Raw genomic sequence first — 26,932 nt, 5'->3', positions numbered from 1 at the left:
AAGATTTTGGATTAATATTTATATAGCATACTTTTATTTAATCTCACTGGTAAAGACCTTGTTTTAAATTTAAACTCAAATTTAAAAACTAAAATACTGAATGATGAATGATTGTGGTGTTTGGACTGTAGAACAATGCAGTTGTTGCCTTTAATTTCACATGGTTACAGTTAATCTTTTAATTAAAGGCCAGTTCTATGTAGTTTCAACCAATTCAAAAACAAAAGCTAAATACTGATGTCTGTACCATCTATGTTTGTATTAAATCTAGGCTAATTACTGTGCAGTTACTGCCGTTAATTTCAGATGGTTACGGTTATTGTTTTCAATAGACAAAAGCCAGTTTGTCCTATTAAATACCAAATAAACATCTTGTTTATGCACACTTTCCTTCTTTCTTGTTTGTTGCTTAAAGATTTTTACAAAATCAGAAATCGGTATCGGAATCGGCCATGAAAAATAATGATCGTGCATCCCTAACAATAAAGGCATTTATGTAACAAAATACTTGTATTTTAAATAAAAAGGAAAATGAGCAGCACAACTTTTTTGAACAATGAAAATTAGGGGTTGACCGATACTTGTTTTTCAGGGCCGATACAGACACCAAGTATTACAGATCAAGTATACTTATAACCAATAATTTGAACCAATATATATCAAAATTAAGAATAACAAGGGCTCTGACAAAAACTCTATTTAAAGGATTAGTTCACTCTCAAATTAAAATTTCCTGATAATTTACTCATCCCATGTCATCTAAGATGTTTATGTCTTTCTTTCTTCAGTCGAAAACAAATTAAGGTTTTGGATGTAAACTTTCCAGAATTATTCTCCTTATAGTGGACTTCCAAACGAGGAATATGGGTCTTATTTACCGAAATTATCTGTCATAAAAAAAAAGAAGTATATTCTTTGTAAACAGAAATGACTGCCTTGCACTGATCTGTGATGCATGTCCACAACTTCACGTAATACATAATCATGTTGAAAAGGTCACGTATGAAGTAGTCGGAAGTACCGACTCAGTGTTTACAAGTCGTACGTGCAAAGACTAAGTAAAAGTCAAAGACGTTTACAAATAATTTGAGTATGTGTCATTAAACATACAACAATTTTTGAACGTTCCTCTTCCTCATTTGTAAACACTGAGTCGGTACTTCCGCCTACGTCAAGCGTGACCTTTTCAACGCGATTACATATTATGTGAAGTCATTATTATGGTAACCGTAGAAGTCCACTGTAAGGAGAATAATCCTGGAATGTTTCCATCAAAAACCTTAATTTCTTTTCGACTGAAGATAGAAAGACGTAAAACATCTTGGTAGGGATGCACCGATAGGATTTTTGGGGGCCAATACGATACCGATTTTAACACTTATTGGCCGATTCCGATACTAATATTTTGAAATTTTGGCATCAAAATAGAAAGTATTTTGATCATGTTTTAAATCAGCAAAGTTCAAAAACAACTGCATTAAATTATACTAGCAGTTTTACTGCTGCATCATCAAATAATTTCTAATGAACATGGATTGAATCCGTTCACCCCAAAAAAGTTACAAATGTTATTTAGTCAAGAATAGTGTGCGATCTTTTGTTATTTGATTAGCAGTAAAGTGCAGACAGCAGTGCTAGGGTTATGCAACAGACATTATACAGCTCAGTGCATTCACACAGTTAATTAATAAACCATTGGTTTGTTATGTCTGCCTTTTTCCTTATATAGCCAATATACCTACATTTTGGATGACATGGGGGTGAGTAAATTATCAGGAAATTTTAATTTATCCTTTAAATGCTTTCAAGTAATTTTATCGGCAAACCAGTTTTGAAAATGACCAGTATCGAGAACCATAAACATGCATAAAATAATCAGTTAACCCCTACTGAAAATAATAGAGCTGAAACAACGAATCGATTTAATCGATTAAAATCGATTATTAAAATAGTTGTCAACTAATTTAGTCATCGATTCGTTGCTAAATAACTTTTATTTGCCGTAAGCGGCTCATTTTGTGCATATTTCAAATCTGCGGTGACCAAAGTGTGGCAGTAATGAGCCACCGGAGGTTTAACTCAGCCAGTACAGCAGGAGAAGTAGCGAATAGCCAATAGCTGGCCTCGTTTTATGTCACGTGCTTCCCGAACAGCGTCTCTGCCAGGCGGCAAGGAAGCCGACCGGAAGTTGAAGTCGGCCCGGGTGCTGCCATCTTGTAGCAGAACTTCACTTGCGTTAGCATCCCATTGACCTCCCATTCATTTTGGCGTCACTTTGACAGCGAATAACTTTACATCTGAGGCGTTTAAAGACTCCATTTGTCCATTATTTATTTCTAAAGATACACGACAATGTATAAAGGGCTCCATTGCCTTCTATGTTACATTATGGCCCCGTAGAAACAGTTTTTGTAAAAATAGGCTAATGATTGCGTCATAACCACTCGACTCTCTGTCGCATTACCGTACAGACAGGAGGAGAAGCTCGCAGGCAATTAACTTAATATGGCGTACTGGCGTTACATTTTAAAATACTATACAAAATAATTAATCAGAATAATTACTCCTGCTCACTCACGCCAAAGAACTCCCCGCTCAAGCTCAACGTCTCTGCAAGATTAACGAAGGCAGTTTGCACGCACAGCCACTTAGAAGATTTACATCTGTCAGACAGGTTGCTGACGTCATCAAGCTTAGTTTGAGTCTGCGCGTCAGAAACGGAAGTGCTAAAAATAGCTAAAACTGGGCTTTACTTGTCTCAATTGAGTTTCAATGGGGTCGCTGTGTCCATTTCTTTTACTGTCTATGGTCTCTGCAGCATTCAGCGTGATGTGGGAGCTGGGAGTACTTTACTTTGAGCCTTCAAAAAAGAAGAGTAACCTGTAAACTCTGCACTACTGAACTGTTTAAGGGGACGTTCACATATCGCGTCTTTTGCGCGCTCAAGTTTGTTATTTCCAACACCGCACCGCATCAAGTTAAAACATTTCAACTTTTCAGAATGCCGCAAGCGCACCGCGGGTCATGTGACAAGAACTAACCAATCAGCTTCATTCTTTCCCGTAACAACGTTAAAAGCTCAGTCAAGATGAAAGGAACAGCTGATCATAGCTGTATATGGATTTCCATTTTGAAATAAATTTAGTAGCAGAGCTACTGCAAGCGATTTTTTGAGCTGCAAATCCATTTATCCTTTGCTGAAATTTCCGCGTCTTCAAGGAGAGAGCACGTCATGGTTGCTTAGCAAAGGCAGACGCCTCAGGAGCGCTTCTGCCCGAGCGCTCTGGAAAGAAAGAGAAAACGGTGCGCCTAGCATTTTCCACGCGTTTTTAGGCGCGATTTGTGAACGGCCCCTAAGACTTTCATTTGTGCAGATTGTCCAGTACAATGTTGTTTGCAAATGTTTAGTCGTAAAAGCTGATAACATTGCTTTTTAACAGTTAACATTTAAAGCTTTACAAACATGTTCTGTGATCAAATTTGTCGTTTACCAGTTCAAAATTCAGTCGTGCAGCCTAATTATGACTGAATGAGAGAGGTAAATGTTTAAAGATATTTGAAATGCACTTTTTTTCTAAGTATTCACTGCTCTTTTTCACACAGCAGGTTTTTTGTGTGTGTCCAATTTTTTTTTCTGGACAACCTTCTGATGGATTTTACTTTAAATTGTGAGTTCCATTCAGGTTTAATGCCATTGGCACTTTTTTCGAAGGATTGTTTACAATTTCACAGCAAAAGCTATAAAGCTGTTTCCCAGTAAATAATAAAATACAATGCACTGCAATTTTATTCTGTTTTATCCTTATTCTTCGTGAAAATATGTTCTGAAAGATTCCTTAATAAGCTTTGTTCGGGATGTTAAAGGAACACTCCGACTTTTTGGGACTTTAGCTGATTCACAGTATCCCCCAGAGTTAGATAAGTCCATACATACCTTTTTCATTTCTGTGCGTTCTGTAAGTGTTATTTGACGCACCCACCGCTAGCCTAGCTTAGCACAAAGACTGGATGTAAATGGATACTGGTAGCATAGTAATCCCAATAAGTGACAAAATAATGCAAACATTTTCCTATTTACATGTTGTGATCTGTATAGTCACAGCGTGTACAAATAACAAGGCTATATGAGACAGAGAGCATTTTTAATCGTATAAATACTGGGAACTATATTCTCACTAGGCGTAGGAGCACAGCTAATGTTACTTGGGCGGAGTGGCTACTTGGGCGGAGTGATTAGCGCAGCACACGAGACCGTAAACAAAACAAACGTGACTAACTAGCTAGACGTGACTCGTGATCATGGCTGACTTTGAGGAATTGTCAGACTCAAGATCCAGAACCATAGTTTTGAGCCAGAATACACAGACGAGGAGTTACAAACTTTGGAAGCTGTAAGACGAAGGGAGAATCAGAACGAACACGGACTGGTGGTGTACATGTGGAACATGCCAACCTATGCCGACAGAAACCGAGTGCCTTTGTTGTAATGAAGGGGACCGGGTATTGCCTTCAATGTCAAGGCTTGATGACAATCAAAATATTTGCGTCACTACCACGGAAGATTTCTCTGCTGTAATACACCCGGCAGTTGTCTTTTTTTTCCCATTGTGACAAGATCAACTGGAAGAAACGCCCCATGCCGAGTGAACCTAATGGTCAGCTGTCCACCAAGTAAGTGATTTTGTTATAATGATCATTCATAGTTCAATGAAATTGTAGTATAGCCATTGCATACAGTGTGTCACAATAATAACAATAAAGGGGATACAATGATACACGGACCCCCTATTCACGTAATAGTGTCACTACTAAGGTTATATTACATTAGCATGGCACTGTTACAGTATGGCTAATGTTAGTCATCTCAAAACATAACAGAACACTTACCGCAGCAACAGGTGATCCAATTTGTCCTGTCTTTATTATCGATGGGATGGCTGTATCCTTTAGCACACGTTTCATGGTCGGTGTGGCAACTTGCATTTTTTCAAAATAGTCGTCTACAGTAAAATGTTCAGAGCAAACGAAATACTTCGTGATGGTGTTTACAGGTGTGTTTGGATCTATTTCCAGAGCAAGTAACTTAGCCATCGATTCATCAGGTCAGCGTTTGTGGTTGGAATTCTATGAAACATCATAGTAATACCTGGTCTCCCCTGTTTATTGTCGCAGTTATTTACAATACAGCGAACACCCATGATTGTACACTATAAATCTACTATCTAGTAATTGCTGACTCTATTACTCCAACTCTGAGCGAACTCTCTTCTCCTCACCACGGCGCGTCTCGGGTGCTGCGCTAATCACTCCGCCCAAGTAGCCACTCCGCCCAAGTAACGTTAGCTGTGCTCCTACGCCTAGTGAGAATATAGTTCCCAGTATTTATACGATTAAAAATGCTCTCTGTCTCATAAAGCCTTGTTATTTGTACACGCTGTGACTATACAGATCACAACATGTAAATAGGAAAATGTTTGCATTATTTTGTCACTTATTGGGATTACTATGCTACCAGTATCCATTTACATCCAGTCTTTGTGCTAAGCTAGGCTAGCGGTGGGTGCGTCAAATAACACTTACAGAACGCACAGAAATGAAAAAGGTATGTATGGACTTATCTAACTCTGGGTGATACTGTGAATAAAGTCCCAAAAAGTCGGAGTGTTCCTTTAAACTACTTTAGGAGCTCTAAGGACTGCCATGGTGAAAACATTATTTGAAATCTCCTTGTGAAATTTGCTAGAGTATGGGTCAGTGTTCTGATTGCAGAAGAGTTTGACAAAGGATTACTAACACAATAAAACAACTCCAGGTATATTTTTGATGAGGATATGACAGTGCAAAATGGTTAAAATCTCTTAAAAATCTATGCTGAAGGATGAAGACCATTTATTTATAATTTACTTGGGGAAAAAATGGAAAAAACTAAAATATAAGTACATAAACCGATTAATCGTAAAAATAATCGACAGATTAATCGATTATCAAAATAATCGTTAGTTGCAGCCCTAGAAAATAATAATAAACAATTCTTGAGCAGCAAATCAGCATTAAAGAATGATTTTGAAGGGTCATGTGGCATTGACTCTAAATTCAGCTTTGCATATAATAGAATCTACTTTTCTAAAACATTATTTTATTTATAATTTTATTTTATTTAACGTTATTTTAAATTTAATATTTCACAATATTAACATTTTACTGCATTTTTGATCAGAAATTATGAGTTCAGTCTTGGTGAGCACAAGAGACTTGCCAAACCCAAACTTTTGAACTTAATGGTATTATTTTAAATATCAAACTAAATGCTATGGCACATGAATATAGTAATTATTGAGTTTCATGGTACAACCACAGTACTCTTCTGGGTGAGAAGCCCACCTGTCTGATTTAAATCTACATTGCTCTGGAGTAATGAGTGTTAATGATTCAGCAAGGAATATAAGGTGACAGAGGAGACAAACTATATTGAATATATATAATGAATATTTCATGACACGGGGGAACAGATGAGGCACGGGTGGCGACAGCTGGAAAAAATAACAGAAAACAAACAAATGATTCAAAGCACACTTAAGGAATAAGTGTCACTGTCTGCATCTGGAAGCGAACTATAAAAATACACTACTATCATAATGTGTGTGTGTTTGTGTGTGCTACGTGTTCTCAGCCACATCTGAGATTCTAGTCATAGGTCACAAACAGCTTTGGCTCGCAGTTAGGAAGGCCATATGGTTGAGTGGGCAGTAGACCGTCTAGAGAGGGAAACACACAAACACTGGCAGCGGTAAAGGCCAGCAATGTCAATACACACAGAACACATACACACCTACTTTCCAGTCAACCTTTCAGGTTTTCCGTGTATCCGTCTGTGCCCTTTACTAGCAATGATCTTGGCTCAGGCCTGCATGGTGCCCAAAAATGCCCTTAAGTCCAACAGATGTGCAGCAGTCTCTGCGGATGTTGAGGGCACCTCTAACAATCAGGCAAACAACGTCCATTCAATTCAACTCAACAGACACTGCTCAGCAGTGGCAGCTGGTGGAAAATCTGCACCGCATCCATGATCCAGCAATTTTAGCATAGCTACATCCCAGTATAACAAAAGGAAAAATATTAAGACATTTTATATTGAAGCTCAAGATGAAGTATGTTTAAGTATGTTGTTAAGTATGTTTCTCACAAAACTATATAATCTGCAAAGATTTTTCAAGTAAAAGAAAAACGTTTCATAATCCACAATTTATGTTTAAAGTGCAACAGCAAAAACTGTGAGGAAAAAATAAATGTCACATTTGTTTAGAGCATTTTCCATAACAACAAGTCAAGCTGCAATACCAAACAGGACCACATGGAGAAGCCAACAGACCACTATACCAGCCGCCTTAACCTGCCTCTATATAAATGTTTACGGATCCATTCAGAATTATTAAACAGAGCAAAGCACAAACTAAAAAAGTAAATAAAAAATTTCTGAATTTGTTGAATGTGGTGATCTGAAGGCACCTAACATGACCAGTGAACAATGTTGATGCCCATATGTATATAAACACCACTGACCATTAGAAACTCCTATTAAAAAACACTTCTTCAAAGTGAAAGTGACGTGACATTCCGCCAAGTACGGTGACCCATACTCAGAATTTGTGCTCTGCATTTAACCCATCCAAAGTACACACAAACAGCAGTGAACACACACAAACCGTGAACACACACCCGGAGCAGTAGGCAGTCATTTATGCTGCAGCACCCAGGGAGCAGTTGGGGGATAGGTGCCTTGATCAAAGTTGTGATCAAGGTTGTGGTATTGCCGCCCCGAGACTTGAACCCACAACCCTAGGGTTAGGAGTCAAACTCTCTAATCACTAGGCCACGACTTCCCACGACTTCTTCAGCAGGTGTCCATGATAAATCAGACATGCGAACATACTGAAAAGCGCTCATGCAAAAAGCTAAGAACGCACATACACTGTCTGTTTGTTTGCACATTAATAATAATGGACTCTCGCGTGTCTAGTAATGTATGACTCCAGTATGTCACAGTAATTGTCTTTACCTCCATTACATTAGTCTTCCATCAAAACTTTACTGGTGAGATACTGGTTTGCTTTATACAGCCCATACAGATTAGTCCTGATTTCAGCTTAAAGAAAATTAATAGAGGTATGTTTGTTCCCACCAATCACTGCACAAGTTAAAGGTCCTGTTCTTCATGATCCCATAACCTCCGCCCACATGAATACACAAACAAGTGGCCTTGTTGTGCTCCGACGGAGAAGAGGAAGAGTTGCGTTTGTGTTTGTCACAATGTCATTGAAACGCTGTTATTTTCATCTCTGAGTCCAATAACCTTTGTTTGGCCTTCCCAGGGACGCTGTACTTAGAGATCAATGGTTACAATTTATGTTTGACTCGGTTCCCGAAAATTATAATCCACATGTAAAACTATGTGCAGCTCATTTTGCTGAGGACAGCTTCCTCAATCTCAATCAGTTTAACCCTTAAAGACCTAGAACATTTTTGGGGCGCCTGACACACCTGCACTTTTCATTGTTTTTCAGACCTATTCTAGCAGTCAGCATCAAGTGCCATATATCATTATAAACAGGAGGACTTACAGTTTAAGTTTAACTAATTCAAAGTCTCAATTTTACTTTCATTTTCTCAAAGAATGAATGAAATTACAGAATTTTAAGAAAAATGCAAGCAACAGTTGGGTATTTTTTAGAGCCCGACCGATATTATCGGCCGATATAAGCTAATGGCATTTAAATCGGCATCGGCATTTATAACAGCCGATGAAACATGAGAAACAGAGTCTCATGCTTCACTCATGTTATGAGTGTTGCATAGTGTGCCCACCAGAGGGAGCTCTGCAGCTCCAGAGTTAACAACAGCGCCAGAAGTCCACTACAGAAGAAAGCGATCACAAGCCACGGAGATGTAACTTACTGTTTTGACGGTGAGTCTGTCGTTCGTCATGTGAAATGATTGTAGATTTAGTTCATACCCTGTATATAAAAACTGTGTGGTAGTTCTAGCTAACGGTCTTATCATTATCACTTCTAAATATTCTGTAACATCACTTACAGCCGCTAATGCATTGCTATATTAGATTAGCCACAAAGCTAATACCATGTTTATCAGTGGAAGAGCGTGAACGTTAATAGGAGGTCAAACTATAACGTTAGCGTTTAACTTATTCTATTGCGGTGTGTTTCCCACATAATGACTGCGTAATTGGGCCTTTCACACAGGACGCGGTATGCACGGCGCTTGCCGCTGGGTTCAGCGTTGCCCTTCAGATACAATGCGATTTGCGCTGCGCTATGGCGTAGGCGGAGTTTTAAAAACGTTTAGCGGGTGCTCTTTCATAGTCTGTTGTTCCTCCTTTCGGTCACAGCCAACATGTATCTGTCCCGTTGTAAGAAGCGAGCGATAGCGCTAGTCCTGCTGATGAGAATTAAGAGAGAAGCAAGGAAGAAGAGGCTACCCTCAGGTCCAGAGAACAATTTGGTGAATTCAGGCTGGTTACGTTACTCTAACGCTAATAGCTTCCTTTTTAGCAGGCCCCTTAAATGCTTGCTATTAACTTGTTTGAAGGTGGTTCTTCTCAAAATTGACAGCGGTGTGTTCATGACACTAACGTTAACCATTCAACTTCGAATTGATTCCGTAATCTTCCGGTAATAGTAGGCAAGACGATGTTCTGTGAGAGCAAATATAGTGTAGTTACAGTAACTACAGTAGCTGCGTCAGAAATGATTAAACCAGAGGGCACATGTAAATAAATGTGAGCTGAACAAGCGCTTTTTTTTTTTTACATATTGTTTCAAAGCAGCTTTACAGACATAACAGGAAAATGTTGAAATAATATTGTTAAATATAAGTAGGTAATACCTATTGCTTGACAAATAAAATATATATATATTTCTAATTTTTGCCTATGTAGGAGATCCCAGTTTATTATTATTATTATAATTCTAATGACGACATGAGTAATGATACATGGTGATATTATTAATACACATGCTTATTCTTTCTCTGTCTCTCTTTCTGCCTACAGATGGCTGAAAAAGGTGAATGCTGTAGCAGCAAAGTGTGGGACAACTTCTGCAAATACTTTAACTTTAGTATTATAATTTATTTACAGTACACACACAGACTGTTAAAACCAGCTTCAACTGGAAGAAAGTAAAAGTGTTAAATGTTTAAAACCAGACTGTTTTTTGATCATTAAAAAATATATACTTTTGATGTGCAATTGTTTATTCATCGAGACTGTAATCTAAGGCTTTTTTTTTTTTTTAACATAGTCCATTCTGGAAAATGGTTTATACAGCCCACATAAATAGAACAGGCAGATATTTTGCTATTGAATGTTGTGTAAGTGCAGTTTATAGGAAATGGGTCTAATATCCAGATTATTTTTAAAATCAAAATATCGGCTTATAAATCGGCTCTTTTCGAGTTAATATCGGCATCGGCCCCCAAAAATCCATATCGGTCGGGCTCTAGTATTTTTTACTGTTTACTCAAACAGAAACTCCTAAAGTTTGGATATTTTTCTTTAGAAAGTTGTGTCTGGTTGTTTTACACTTCCAAATAAAATTTTGTTTAGATATAACATTCCCCAAGCAAATTATAGCCATTTATTTCAATATTGTCATCTGCTCTTTTAAGTAAAAAAAACAGGCCTATTTCGTTAACTAACAATAGAGATGTGTCCAATAACATTTTAATGAGTAAAGAAAATGGAAATAGTGTTATTTGATAACAAAACCAAACAAAACAAGTTTTTTTCTTCTTCTGAGAAATATATTTTCAATCTGAGTATGAACAATAAACACAAACTATGCAGCATAGGCTATAGTAAAACAATTGCACAAATTGTCTTCAACAATACAGTGCAAAAACAGTGCAAATGATTCACAAACTACACAAAATGAGTGAGAAATATTCAGAGTGCAACAGAAAAACAGTGCAAACTATCTTTTTGAACTATATATTTTGTATAATTATTTAATTATAATAGACATAATATAAATGAGAGATCCGATGGCTGAAATATGTGTCAGAATCGATTTTACCGGGACATCGCCTTGCGACTAAAGACATAAATTCCAGTGCTTTATCAGATATGTACCACTGTTTCATCCTTGGTTTTGATTTGTTTTATGTCAAAATTCTCTGTCGTGTTTTTTTTTTTTGTGCTTTTTCAGAGAGTTTTCTCATGCAAATGTGTTAGTTTGTGTTTGTATCCATGCACTCGTGAAAGACTTCACTTTCACTTTGTGTTCGTTCATATTTCAAATGCAATATGTTAAGTAGTAGTTCAATGACTACTTATTGGTTGAATATGGTACAGTTTGAACCAATCTGGGCTCAGGGGTTGGACTACGCGCCAACAATCATTTCTGTTTGGCTCAGAGGAAGTGTTGGTTTCTTCTGACGAATCAATGTTGTCAAAATGTGATGACGTAATCACGTGCACTACGGCACCTCTGAATATCCAAATGAGATAAATAGCATGTGTGTTCAGATCAGGATTGTCAGGTTTTCAAAACAAATCCTGCCCACTTGCTTCTCAAAACTAGCCCAATCGCGTTTCCAGGAGGGAGCGTGCGCTCAGCTGGTGTTGAATCACAACACAGGAACCGCTGGCCCAATCAGAACAATTTGATAATACCTAGAATATCAAAATCAACTGCAGGCGGCAGATCCTTTTCCTATTTGGCGCCCAAACTCTGGAATAACCTACCTAACATTGTTCGGGAGGCAGACACACTCTTGCAGTTTAAATCTAGATTAAAGACCCATCTCTTTAACCTGGCATACACATAACATACTAATATGCTTTTATTATCCAAATCCGTTAAAGGATTTTTAGGCTGCATTAATTAGGTAAAACGGGACCGGAAACACTTCCCATAACACCCTATGTACTTGCTACATCATTAGAAGAATGGCATCTACGCTAATATTTGTCTGTTTCTCTTTTGTTCCGAGGTCACCGTGGCCACCAGATCAGTCTGTGTCCAGATCAGAGGGTCACTGCAGTCACCCGGATCCAGTACGTATCTAGAACAGATGCTGGATCAGCACCTAGAAAGGACCTCTACATCCCTGAAAGACAGCGGAGACCAGGACAACTAGAGCCCCAGATACAGATCCCCTGTAAAGACCTTGTCTCAGAGGAGCACCAGGACAAGACCACAGGAAACAGATGATTCTTCTGCACAATCTGACTTTGCTGCAGCCTGGAATTGAACTACTGGTTTCGTCTGGTCAGAGGAGAACTGGCCCCCCAACTGAGCCTGGTTTCTCCCAAGGTTTTTTTCTCCATTCTGTCACCGATGGAGTTTCGGTTCCTTGCCGCTGTCGCCTCTGGCTTGCTTAGTTGGGGACACTTCATCTACAGTGATATCGTTGACTTGATTGCAAATAAATGCACAGACACTATTTAACTGAACAGAGATGACATAACTCAATCCAATGATGAACTGCCTTTAACTATCATTTTTGCATTATTGACACTGTTTTCCTAATGAATGTTGTTCAGTTGCTTTGACGCAATGTATTTTGTTTAAAGCGCTATATAAATAAAGGTGACTTTGACGTATTTCTGAAGGAGGGACTTCATAGAACAAGGAAGACATCAGCCCGTTTTTATGACTTTTTTTTTTACACGCGAAACATGAACATGTTAATTGCACAGTGTAAACACAATCAAAGCTTCAAAAAAGCACGAAAAACGGGACCTGTAAGGTTGATGAAAGCATATTAGTGCTAGCCCTCCCGGACTCATAGATATTGCCCTGCAGTTCGAAGAAAATAAATAATAAATCTTTGTATGGAAGTTTATGAGAACACTCGGGGCGAATCTCGGCCGGAGTGAAATCGCCCCAAAAAGAGGCAGCACTCCACAATGCGACTTGACGCTGATTATACTAAATATCCAGAGGCAGAACAAACAGTGAACAGTGAAAACTAGCTTAACACTTTGGTTTAATGTGATAGCAAAAAATAACTCCCTTTCATACTTTGGTGTTGTTTTGCCCTAATGAAGAAATGCCCATGCTGTTTCCTCAGACAAAATAAGAATATTGTAGGAAATTCTGATTAACTATAAACTATATATTAATCATAAAGTCCTTCTGTAAATTTATTTGAGTATGATGCAAAATTCCAATTAATTTCATGCAAGAAAATTGTGAGAACTCATTTCAGATCAGTGGTTATCTATCTTTTTGTTTCCAAGGCCCCTCGCTTAGGCCAAGATATTTTTTTCTGGTATTTCTGCTGTAAGTGACTTTTTTACATTAGTATTTAAAAGAAGTGTGTGTGTGTGTGTGTGTGTGTGTGTGTATATACAGCGAGTAAAATAAGTATTGAACACATCACCATTTTTCTCAGTAAATATATTTCTAAAGGTGCTGTTGACATTACATTATCACCAGATGTCGGTAACAATACAACAAGTAATCCATACATACAAAGAAAGCAAAACAAATAAGTTCAGAAATTAAGTTCTGTGTAATAATGTACAAAGACACAGGGAAAAAATATTGAACACATGATTCTTCGTGGGAGGTGCAAAAAGACTTGGAAAGCCAATACACCAGCTGAAATCTATCAGTAATTAGAAAGTAATCATGCCCCTTGTCAGTGGAAATTAATATTAGCTGTTTTTTTCCACTTGAGGAAAGCTTCAGAAAGACCTGGAATTAGCATGTACAGTTGTTTCAAAGAAAACAATAAGTAATGGACTCAACCGCCATGGCCTGTAAGCATTCTCACCACACAAGGCTCTGTTGCTGAAGAAAAAGCATGTTGAAGCTCATTTAAAGTTTGCTGCACAACATTTAGACAAGCCTGTGATACTGGGAGAATATAGTCTGGTAAGATGAGACAAATATTTTACTCTTTGGATGCCATAATTCACACCATGTTTGGAGGTCAAATGGCACTGCACATCACCCCAAAACATCATGGCGTAGCATTGACAAAATTCATATAACTGAAGGAAGGATGAATAGAAAAATGTACAGAGACATTCATGATAAAAATGTGCTGCCATCTACCAAGATGACAAAGATGAAATGAGAGTGGACACTCCAGAGAGAAAATGTTCCCAAACAGGGATGTTCATTTCGGTTATTTTTCCTAACCGACAACTGACCCTCGTCAACTGATTATTAACTGATAACTGACATATTTCAAATTAGGAAAGCCACTTAAAACGCTCGGGCCGAGCATTTTGATTGGACGTATTTTTGTTGGTCCAACGCCTTCCACAAAATATATAAATACAGATAAATAAATGTAGACCACTTAACTTAATGACTGCTATAGGGATGGGAAGACTTTCATCCAGCATAACAAAAAATGTTTCTGAAGACAATCACTTATTGCACCTTTGAATGATTATTACAAAATATTATCATATTTCCATAAGGGTGTTACACTTGATCACTAAATGAATGTCAGCCATTTTTAAAGACCAAGGAGAGGGAGTGGTAATGGTGAAGCATCCAATCATTTGGCATCTCTCAAAAGCCCTGAATTCGCTCTGTACAGGAAATCCAGACTTAAAACTGCTATATCTTCCAACCAGACAATAATCCAAAAACAAACCTTAAAAACAACACAACAATGGGTCACTGGGCACAAAACCAAGCTTCGGCTATGGCCATTTCAGTTTCCTGAATAAAACTTATCATCACTGAAGATCTATTCTGACTGGAAAAGCTTCAAAGCCTTTTCACTATTGATTGATTGGTTAATGGTTTTTAAATCTATGCAGTGTAAAATTAACTTTTACAATTTTAATATACCAGTAGACTTCAATTTTGTTAAAGTACAGTGGCTTTAAGGCGTTCAATTATGCTGCTGACCAACTGTGTTCAGGTGTTTATTATTAGAAACACATTAAGTGCATATCATTCAATAAGAAGATCAAACGTCACTTAAAGCATTAATTCCCCTCTAGCAAAATGGGATTTTAATAAAACTTGCTATCTATGCAGTAGAAAGTCTGAATATTTTTGAAACTGCTCCTGCATAGATATCTGGGTGCAGGTAACATGAAGAAAGAATACCCTAGAAAAAAGTTATATATTTAAAACACATTCAGGCCTATTAAAAATATAATTCAAATCTATTAACATTTTTACTAACATACTACATACTGAGACTCACTAATATAAAATTATAATTCAACTTTATTTGGAGTACTACTTGTGCACAATGCACAGTTCTTAATATTAAGTTTAAAATGTGTTTTAATGTCACTATTGATGAGGATTGTGTGATCTTTGAATAATATTGGGTCTTTAAATGCTAGATATTGAACGTGTACCTAATGTATACTTGCAATAGCACCACTTTAGCACAATCTTATATACTTTAGTATATCTTTAGTTGAACTTAGCACTACTTCCTCACAATTAAAGTGCATTTAGTACAAAATTAGTATGAGTATACCAGCTTAGTATACTGGAAGTACAATTGCAGAGTTTTTATTAAGTACATAAAACACGTAAATGTATTTGTAGCATACATAGCATGAAATAAATGTATAATTAACATGATAAGATACCTTTATTTTTAATTAGGGTACACATTGTTCATTTCATATTATGTCAGTAGTATAACAATACAGTTGAAAGTTGGTTGAAAATCAGCAAAGTCACACTATTGGTTCTCTTTTTTTGCCCGAAACCTTATAAACCAACAGAGTCTGCAAAAAATACATTTATGTAATTTATTAAGGGGGAATTTCAGAGAAGAACAGGCTAGACAAGTAGCTTGTGTAAAATTGATCACGCGCTCTGCTAATATGACACCCTTTCACCTGAAATACCAAACAGCTAATTAAGAAAACAGGCAACTGAGACTGTGAAAACACACAGCGTGACACCCGCTTGTCGATTCTATCTAAACTAGATGCCAATAAAATAACCTGAATGGGAATTTAATCTTAATTAAACTTTTCCTTGTAGATGTTCACATTTTATTGCATCTTGTGTGGATTGAGGAAAGGCTGCACAAAGTATGACGCATCTCTCCTGCAGCGAGACAATAGGAGATTATCAAACATAGAGCTTTTTTATGAGCAAACAGCGGGAAGGTTTGGTTCATGTTGTCATCCTTCTCCAATAATCTTTATAGGGAGCTTTTGAGCTATAATGTAAGTGTGGCATTTGGAAGAGCATTTCTCTTGGTCCAAGAAGTTCATGGCCACTTTTGTTGTTTGTGGACTTTCAGCTTAATGCTGTAGGATGGAGAGAGGAGACAGAGAAAGACCAAGAGAGATGGACACAGCTAGATAGACATACATTTGTGGTACATTATTGTGAACAATATCAAAATTCTGATCAGAGCATTAGTATTTGACATTCCACGTGCTGATGTACTGACTGTCAGATAGACACTGCAATACATATTCCAAATGACAAGGCAGACAGCTGCCCACATGATCAAGAATTTAGAGTAGTTTGAGGTCTGAGTTCATGACAACCTACCAATCATACAAGAAACTGCAAACGCCATTAAGTGCAACACTGTGTATTGTTTTTTTTTTTTCAAAAGTTGTCTTTATAACATTTTGATTTGATTTTACTCACCTAACATTATTTAAAAAGACAAGTAGATTTTAGTATACTTCTTTAAAAATAGCACTGAAAAATATACTTTAAAAGATTATAGTGCAAACTGAACTTAATGTTTTCAAACACTTAATTGCATGTTAATTGCCATTAAATGAAAATGCATTATATAGTTTAAATGTAAATTAAATGCAAAAAGCTTAACTTTAAAGTTATTTTTTGACCCACTTAACAGTAAAGAAATCTTTATATAATCTATAATCTATATATAAGTGCTGTCAATCAATCACGATTAATTGCATCCAAAATAAAAGTTTTTGTTTACATAATACACATCTGTGTACTGTGTATATTAATTATGTATATATAAATATACATGTGTATATTTCCGAAAAATATGTATATACATATATATATATATATATATATTAGGGGTGTAACTGTACGTGTATTCGTACCGGACCGTTTTGGTACAGGGCTTTCGGTACGGTGCACGTGTGTATCGAATGACCGAATGCAATATTTTGTGTGCGGAACATCTGTACATTTTCGTGTTTCCAAACGAACATATTAACTGGCGGAAGTCTCCGCGTTCAGCGCAAATCCCGCCATGCAGCTGATTCTAAGGCCGGTGACACACTGGCTGCGTGGCGTGAGCATGGCGTTTCTGCTGCGTTTGTGCTGAGTGTCAGTTGCGTGATGGCTGCTTTGCGTTTTCTGTGTCTTTACACATCAGAATCATGCCTGACGCGGCGCTGGCGATGCGGCTGCTACTGTAGGTGATGTAGAGGGAGGCCGCTGACAGACCAGGATCTTGTCTTCACGACAACAATATCTATACTTCATGTTGAGCATAAATATAAAGCCTACTGATAAAGGACACCGTCAACAGTATTGACGGCAAAATAGACTATGTTTGACAGGTGCAATATGCCAGTGTGTCACCGGCCTAAGGTTTTCAAAAGGAATCACGAGAGTGTGAACATCACTACAACTAGGAAAAAAACGATTGTAATTCAAACGCAGCTCCCGTCGGCATTTAAACAGACCTCTGCTCTTAATTCCGATCGGTCCAACGCAATAACGAAATCTGAGCAGGTCTAAAAACTGAAACTGTTGATGCTGCACTTTACACTTTGGAAAAGTTATATATATATTTTAAATATGATCAGGCCTACAAGCTGGGATTGGTAATGCTGCACTGTTATCATAGTTATTTATTTATATTTTTCATTATATTTTATTATACTAAATATTGTAGAAACATAATTTTCTGCAAAGTTGCTTTGTAACGATTTGTATTGTAAAAAGCGCTATACAAATAAACTTGAATTGAATTCAATTGAATTATATGATATTGGTTTTGAGACAGAGTATTTTATTTAGTGGAGAACTTTGCCGCAGTATTTTATTTCTTATTCTTTTTTCTTTTATATATATTTTATTAAAAAGTATTTAAAAAAACAAAGTGTAAAAAAAAAAGTTTATAGTAATGAACAACCTGCAGTTTAATGTTTGCATTTCTTTCCCTTACTGTACCAAATATGAACCGAACTTTGACTTTAAAACCGAGGTACGTAATGAACCGTGATTTTTGCGTACCGTTACACCCCTAATATATATAAATAATAAAATATATGACTATAGATATATACATGTAAATATTTTCAAAATATGTGTGTGTATCTTTATATATACACATAATAAATATACACAGTACACACACATATATTATGTAAACAAAACACTTTTTATAAATTTTTATATATATTAACTTTAAATGTAATATCTATCTATATATAACTAGTTACTTTATTAATTTGTATTATATTATCTACAAGTATTTTTTTAAACAAATAAACTTTAAAGATTTGAAGCACATTACTAGTGCACAATTAATACAATTAAGAGCACACAAGGTGTTCTTAACCTGTATGAGTTCTTTCTTCTGCAGAAGACAAAAGAAGAAGTTTTCTGGTCCCCATAGACGTCCACTCTAAATAGTGACCAGACACTGGTTGGTTACCCAATCTTTTGTGTTCAACTGAAGAAAAAAGAAATTCATATACAGATCTAAAACAACTCGTGTGAGTAAATGATGTCAACTTTTATATTTTATTGTTTTGAATGACCTATTCCTTTAAATCATTTGAGGCAAGTAACTAATTACTTAACACAGTTCAGCTGTAAATTTGGCTCATGTTGCAACAGTTGCTCTAGTTAGTCGAATGTCACCTGTGCAGTGGATTTTCAAATCGTGCCACAGATTCTCGAACTGGTTTGGGAGCATGGCTCTGACTGACAGTCACCATTCATCCTGGGTAAATAATGAGCCTTTCCCCATTTTCTAGGTTCTCTTGCAAAATGTTCCTGGACATTTCAACATTTGTTTTTCCTTCTGTTTTAACAAGATACCCAGTCCTGGATAATGAAAAGCCAAACTGTAGCATGATGCTAACTCCACCATATTTCACAATAAGTAAAGTGTTTTCTGAAGTGTTAGATTTGCACCACACGCATTTTTTGTGGCTAAAGGATTTTGGCTGGTCTGGCAAAAAAATATTCCCTATACTGCAACCGGGTCCTTATTATACTTGCCATTTCATATTCATTTAAAACAGCATCAATTACGCATTTCTATTTTTTCCCCTTGATTTTCACAGTTTGTTACTTCAATAATGACATCTTAATTAAAAAAGTAAAATCTAGAATATGTTGTTGTTACTTTAAACATTCCCATTATACTAACAAGTATAACTGGAACGAGCCAATTTAATGGCAACTGTGTCCTCATTATGGCTTCTGCAACACTATGACAAAAACAACAACAGAACATCAATCTAGAAGAACATTTTGAACATAGACAAAGTCTAATAATTAATGATGAATGTAAGTACTTATGACTAAAACTGTCCCAGAAAACAAAACATCAACATTACATTATAAATAAAGCATAATAAGCGATTTATACCAAAGCCTGAAGTTTTTGGAGGTAATGCAGTGTACATTGGCAAAAAGTACAAAACTTCATCTTCAAAACTGGCCTTAATACCAAAGATTTTAGATTTGATCTCTGTCGATGAACAAAATTTGTGTCTCGAGAAGAAATCAATTTGCAGGACTGAGGTTAGTAAAGACCAAGACGTAATGAGCATGTAGCGTTATCTTAGCAAAGGTAACCTGAACCTGCAGGATCGATACAGACCAACAGGAGAACAGGGAAGCAAGCGGGGGTCTAAAGAAGATGTTGTTTCTCCTGTGTGCTCACGTAAGAGAAGATGGAGGGCTGAGACTGACCAAATATTGATCCCATTCATTCAATCATCTCCAGACACTTTCTGCCGTCCCTTGCCCTTCCTGTCTTTGATGAGAACCGCTGAGGTTCTGCGTGACATATGTGAGTTATCTGGGGCCATTGTTGATGTGAAAGCTCGTTCTCTATGCTGTCAGGATGTCTGTGATGATTCTCGGATGTGCTAAACTCTCTCGGATGGAGAGTCCAAACAGCTGATAAAAACATCACATCAAAAAGCTGTGTTTGTAACAGGGCCGTCGCTAGTGGGGTGAAAGGTGGACCTGAAAGGTCGCAGTTTAAACATTGAAAACTGAAAAAGACGTGAAGAGCCCAATTCAGCTCCCGCGTGCTGTGTTCTGTGCACACAATGCTCACGCAGAAGAGAATCGCTCACTGCTCTTGACTGAAGTACTTTGTTTTAACAAGAATTAATCCACAGTCAAACCAAAAATTATCCAGACCACAGATATAATTTGGCAAGAATTGTATAAATGCATTCAAAAAATAAAATTTAGCTTCTTGATGCTTTGTCCAAAAACTATTTACATTTGAACTAAAATAATAATTTAAACTGGCCTTTAATGAATAGAAATCCAGATCCTGACTGATGAAGACACTAAAACTCATTTGAACATTCATTTTTAAATACAACATGTAGGCTAGTTTATTTAACCAAATTTAGTGTTCTTCTAAATTAAAATATGGGTATGTATTTCTTATTATTTGCCAGAAAAAAAAAATCCATAGTCCGTGAAAGATGACATTTTAAAATTGAAATGAAAAGGTTTTATTTAATTGCATTGAAAAATTAAATACAATTTGTTTTTTAGCATTGAAGGCTTGTTCAAATTCATACACCCTATGCTGGAGAACAGTATTAGTGATGCCTGCCTTAGCAAGTAACCAAACGCATGCACAATTCTGTTAAACTGAGGTTGAAGAATTATATTTTGTGGTCACGCATGCATGGGCAAACGATGCCATAATGTCACTTCACAGCACATAATAAACACAAAGAAAGCAGAACAAGGTTTCCAGTTGAACAACCTCCTGCAGGAACGGGTCTGGTTGCCATAGGGATTCCCTTCTACTGTCCTAGTCAGAATTAGAAGCGTCTCTGTGCAATCTGCCCACGAACAAGAGGGGACCAACCTCCCATCTCACATCACCAACTGCCTTCAAATGACTCATTCTGCCTGTATCAATCATCTGTAGCCCACGCAGCCTATACGAACAGACGGCCTTTGCCATGGATTATTCATGATGAGAAATATTTGCCTTTTGTTGAAGTAAATTGAGAGGGCTGTTTAAAATGGAAATTCGCTGCTAAAATATATATTTAAGAGTGACTTTGAAAACGCTGCCTGTGAGGCATCAAAAGAGCAGAACGAATATAGGCACTAGAAAAAGCGCTCTGTTTGGCAGGCTCCTAGGTGTTTATTATGGGCGGGTATCTGCAGGTCTCTCGTGAGGTGATGCATAAAGCAGTTTATGTTGATAAGACTGTAGGATTCGTGTTATGTAACGTAAACAAAGCCACGCTGGATCTGAATCTCAGGTTTGATCTGGATGTTCAATGTGATCAAAAAGAACATTTTTTTTCATAGTTGCTGTAGCTGTTTGAACACAAGTGAACATGCCACATGGTAGCATACTGAATAGAAGACTTTCAGAATATCCAAATCTGCATTCGCACTTCCGCTGACACAGAGAGAGCAGTTACCATGTTTAGGTAAGAAACAGCTTCACAACAATTACATTTTATAGTTTGAATATAAACAATGATGTTTATGGTAGCGATCAAAATAGTGCAATTCACCTTTTTTTTTTTTTAAGTAATTGGAGCTTCGAATAATGTTTGTGTCAATTACATTGTTTCGCCAATAGGTGGTGACGAGTGACTTAAACTATTTGTCATTGAATCATTCATTCAATCGATTCGTTCAAAAACGCTTATTCATTCAGTAATGAAACAAGTGAAGTATTTATGAGTGAGTCATTGAATCATTAATTCAAACCAATTTTTCAACATTTTTATATTGAAATTGGTTTATTAATATATATTTTAAATGTACGTTATATTTAACTTTTTAATAATTCATGCAAATTGATATAAACATACAATTTTTAACAGACTGCGGGAATTAATATTTTGTCACAGCCTCTAGTAAATTACACAATATTTTGTTAAGTTCAGAATTGTGGAAGAATCGTGATCTCTATTTGAGTAAAAAAAAAATGTGATTCTCAATTTATCCAGAATTGTGTAGTTCTACCCAGGATGCAAGCTATTGTTTTGTTTTAAACATTTTTGAGCATCATTAGAATGCCATGAGTTTTGTTTTTAAGACATTGTGCCAACTTTAAAAAAAGTAAAACTTAAAAATGTGTTGTCAGCAGCGATAGCCTTGTGGGGAGCACATCGACATACAGCGTGGTAGCTCTACGGGCATCCCGGGTTCGAATCCCAACTCAAGGACCTTTCCCAATTCCCCTATTCTTTCTTTCTCTGCTACTTTGCTTTCTGTCAGCTCTGATCCATCCCATCATAAAGGCAAAAATGCCAAAAATAAATCGTAAAAAAAAAATACTCAACTAGCCATTTTTAAGCCTAAGGACATGTCCTGTGGTCCACTTAGGGTCAAGCAAACACAAAATCTGGCTAATTAAACAGGACTTCCCTAAACCATAATTTGACTCATTCTTTCAGCAGCAGACTGAAAACTGATTTTGAAAATATATATATTACTATTCAATAGTTTGGGGTCAGTTTTTTGTTTTTAAAATGATCAAAAGTGACAGAAAAGACATTTATAATGTTACAAATTATTCATATTTCTTTCTATTCTAGCAAACAAACATGAAAAATAAACAAACTGTTTCCACAAAAACATTATGCATCTCAACTGTATCATTGGTAACAATATGAAATGTATCCTGAGCAGCGAATGATTTGTGAAGGATCGTGTGACACTGAAGACTGAAATAAAACTGACATAAATGTCATTCAAAAATACTAATTTAATCAAAAAACTATTTATTTTAAACTGTAACACTCCAAAATATTATTGCTTTTTATTGTATTTGTTTAAACATAAATGCAGCCTTGGTGAGCATAAGACACTTTTTTATATATTTATTTTATATTTTTACTGACCCAAACTTTTATATAGTTGTATATTTTGCACATCCCTAAAACAGAATCTAAAATAGAACCACTTGTCTGTAACCTGCTTTTCTAAAAGATTCTATACATTCAGACCAAATTCTCCATAATTCCACAGATAAAGCAGCACACATTAGGGACAAACCACTCTCGGAGAAGGATGTACACCTTAATAATTGACAATAGTATTCAGACATGTTATACAATCTCAAACAATTTCCTATAATTAATTTTTTCTTGAAAGTTTATCTCATTTCATCAAAAAAAAAAAATGTTTGCATGCATGATAAGGGAAAGGGGAGGGACTCAAACAGGAGGCGATAAGCTAGCAGACAGATCTTGAGTCTGGAGGAGACAGGAGGCTGAGCATGTTGGCTGCGTTCACACTGAGGCTGCTGCATCGGGGCAGATGGCGGGGAGAGTTGAGGTGGCTCATACACACACACACACACACACACACACACAAATGGTGCCAAAAATTATGAGAAACTGTGAGGGCCATTAAAAAGGCTATCAGAAAAAACTAAGAACAGTGGTTTTTGCCTAGTAGTATAATCTTACCCCTAAGCAAAGAACAAAAATTAACATCACTGGAAGTATACTTAAAATTACTAAAAATTATTCAAATGTGCATCTTTACTCTGAGCTTCTTTCCTTCCACACAGAATCTCTGCACTTTCCTCCACTTACCTCTTCCCAATTCCCAATCCTGCAACTCTCATTTGTTGCTTTCTTTGCCTTCATCCCCAGCTTTTCTTCTCTCCCTTTGTTCTTAATTGCTATGATCAAGTCTACTGCTTAATAATTACTGTCTCCATCCCTCCAGAAACACTGACAGATTAGGCATTCATTCCCTCATAACCTCTATGTGCCAGTACACCAATCATGCTGAAGGAAACAGAAGCACGCTGTCTGTATCAATCACGACTTAAATTAAACACACCTGAATTAGGCTACTGCTCCAGCATGGACTTCAAATTAAGAACATGCATTTGGTAAACGAGTTTGATGATGATGTTACCTTGATGTAGCAGTTCAGCTGTGGATAAACTCTCTGCACCCCCAGGAAAATAGAGAGAGGGGTTCGGTGAGGAAAGGATGCTGTGACGACATGTGTGACCTCTGGGAAAGAAAAAACCCGGAAGCCGAGCTTCTCATACAGCTGCTGCTGATCCTCACTGGGTGCATCCTCGCTTTCACTCAAAATACTGCCCACCGCATAGCGACACTTCTGTGCTGGAACCTACAACACAAATAAACACACATGTCTTACTGCAGAAACATTGTAATTCTGGAAATTACTGTCAGAAAGGTTTTCATTTCATTAAATTAAGACAATCATGAAAAAGCTCAGGATAGTAATGAAACGATTGAAGAAAACAACAAGAAAAAGAACTGCAACATATAAATGATGCACAAACAATCATTTAGAATGTACAAAACATTTAAATAATATAAGCATAACATTTTCAATCATATATATGGCAGTAAATGTATTTTAATGTTGTAATGAGAAAGGGAAATAAATGTGAAAATTCTCAGTTTTCCTTAAAAAATATGAATCAGCAAATTTTTTAACACTGATAATAATAGGAAATAAGCAGCAAATGACCATATTAGAATGATTTCTGAAGGATCATGTGACACTGAAGACTGGAGTAACAATGCTGAAAATTCTTCTTTGCTTTGATCACAAAGAATAAATTAAATTTTTTAAAATGTATTATAATAGCAAACATTTATTTTAAAATGGCAATATTTCACAATATTACTGCTTTACTGTATATCTGATCAAAAAAATTATCTTGAGCATAAAAATATATATATCAAACCGACTGAAGCAAACTTAAAAGAAGTCTTATGGTAGTCAGATTGTGTTAGCTCACTTAAAAACATGCCACACAATGCATTAGATTAGATTAGATTCAACTTTATTGTCACTGCATATGTAAGGTACAAGGCAACGAAATGCAGTTTGCATCTAACCAGAAGATCAATAAGCAGCAAGTACAGGATATACAATGTCTACAATATGTTACAAATGTACAATTATATACAGATAAGGCAGTACTATGGACATAATTTACAGATTTTTAAATACTATCAGCATGATATACAGATAGGTGTACTATGATGATACTATACAGATGGATAATGTAATAAGTGTATGTACACTATAAGCAGAAACTATGAACATATGAACATCACTTACACTAGTGCAATGGACATAAAAAAGTGCATAGAAAAATATTCCGGTGTACAAATGGATTATTCAGTATTCTGGATGAGCAGACAATAGTGGAAGTAATAACAAGTTGACAGCTCTGGGGAAAAATGTGTTTCCTGAGTCTGCTGGTCCTTGTCAGGAGGCTCCTGAAGTGCCTCCTGGAGGGCAGAAGGTTTAACAGTCTATGGTCAGGGTGAGAGGAGTCTTTAAGAGTCCAGCGAGCTCGATGTAGACAGCGTTTTCTCTGGATGTCCTCAATAGCAGGAAGTGTGTCTCTGTGATGCGTTGGGTGGTTTTCAACACTCTCTGCAGTGCCTTGCTGTCAGCAACAGAGCAGTTCCCATACCAGAATGTGATACAACTGGTCAGGATGTTCTCGCACACCGATAGAAGTTCACAAAGATGGCTGAAGACAACTGGGTCTTCTTCAGTGTCATAAGGAAGAAGAGGCACTGGTGAGACTTCTTGACCAGGCTGGAGGTGTTTGTGGTCCAGAAAAGGTCCTCCGAGATGGTGGTTCCCAGGAACTTCAACAACCATCCCGTTAATGTGAATGGGGTCATGCGTGCATCCTTTCTTCTTCCTGAAACCCACAATGAGCTTCTTTGTTTTACTGGTGTTGAGGAGCAGGTTGTTGTCAGCGCACCATGTGGCCAGGTGCTGTACCTCCTCCCTGTAGGCAGTCTCATCATTGTCTCTGATGAGGCCAACCACCATGGTGTCATCTGCAAACTTAATGATGGAGTTGGATCCATGCACAGGTTTACAGGTGTGGGTGTAGAGGGAGTAGAGGAATGGGCTCAGCACACAGCCCTGTGGTACGCCGGTGTTGAGTGTGATGGTGGTGGAGTAGGTGTGGCCTGACCTAACATGCTCTGTGCTCCTATTGCTACGGTAGGCAAATTGGGATGGGTCCAGTGTGGGTGGGAGGCAGTCCTTGAGGTGTGCTAGGACCAGTCCCTCAAAGTACTTCATGGCAATAGTTATGAGTGCTACAGGGTGGTAGTCATTCAGGCACATTGGGGAGAAGTGTTTCAGCACTGGCACAATGGATGAGGAATTAAAGCATATTGCTTGGGTGAGGGACAGGTTGAAAATGTCTGTGAAGACCCCTGCAAGCTGCTCTGCACATGCACAAGCAGTCTTGCGTGCGATGATCTGGCTCAATGCTGTGTAGACATCTGTGGAGGTGAGTTTGAGGGGTCGGTGGTCTGCTGAGAGTGTGATCTTGGTGGCCGTCTCCTTGCTGTCACTGTTGAAGCGAGCATAAAAGTCATTTAGCTCATTAAGAAAGGAGACATTATCATGTCTCTTAACATCTGGAAGACACGTACTACACAAAACAAACTACTGCTTTCTACTGCTCTTTAATTAGTTTGGCCCTGCTAGTTTTCACCGTTATCAACTTTTCCCAGTGAAGCAGGATTATAACAAAGACGAACACTTCTCTAGCCAACAAACACTCGTCTTCCAAAACTGATCCCCAAACAGCATATCCACACGAAAAAACAAACCCAGCCCCATTAAAACACATCAGCTGCCTGCAGTAATCACCAGAAGGAGCCGTACACATCTCACAATGCTTATCTTGTGCAACAAATAAGCAGCAAGAACTCCCTCACTCTCGTTAGCGC

At 37.2% G+C, this 26,932-nt stretch overlaps 1 protein-coding gene across 1 annotated transcript in view; it reads right to left on the bottom strand.

Annotated features, from left to right (window-relative positions):
* Positions 1 to 26,932, bottom strand: part of LOC132126644 (testis-expressed protein 264 homolog) — a 63,054-nt gene that overhangs the window by 28,602 nt on the left and 7,520 nt on the right. The window contains 1 exon segment of the mRNA XM_059538049.1: positions 24,093 to 24,314. Within this exon segment, the coding sequence (XP_059394032.1) occupies positions 24,093 to 24,314 (222 nt within the window).

This window comes from Carassius carassius, chromosome 44, assembly GCF_963082965.1.
Source record: "Carassius carassius chromosome 44, fCarCar2.1, whole genome shotgun sequence".
Classification (NCBI taxonomy): domain Eukaryota; kingdom Metazoa; phylum Chordata; class Actinopteri; order Cypriniformes; family Cyprinidae; genus Carassius; species Carassius carassius.
Note: the sequence above shows the minus strand (reverse complement) of the source record. Positions and strands in the feature narration are given on the sequence as shown.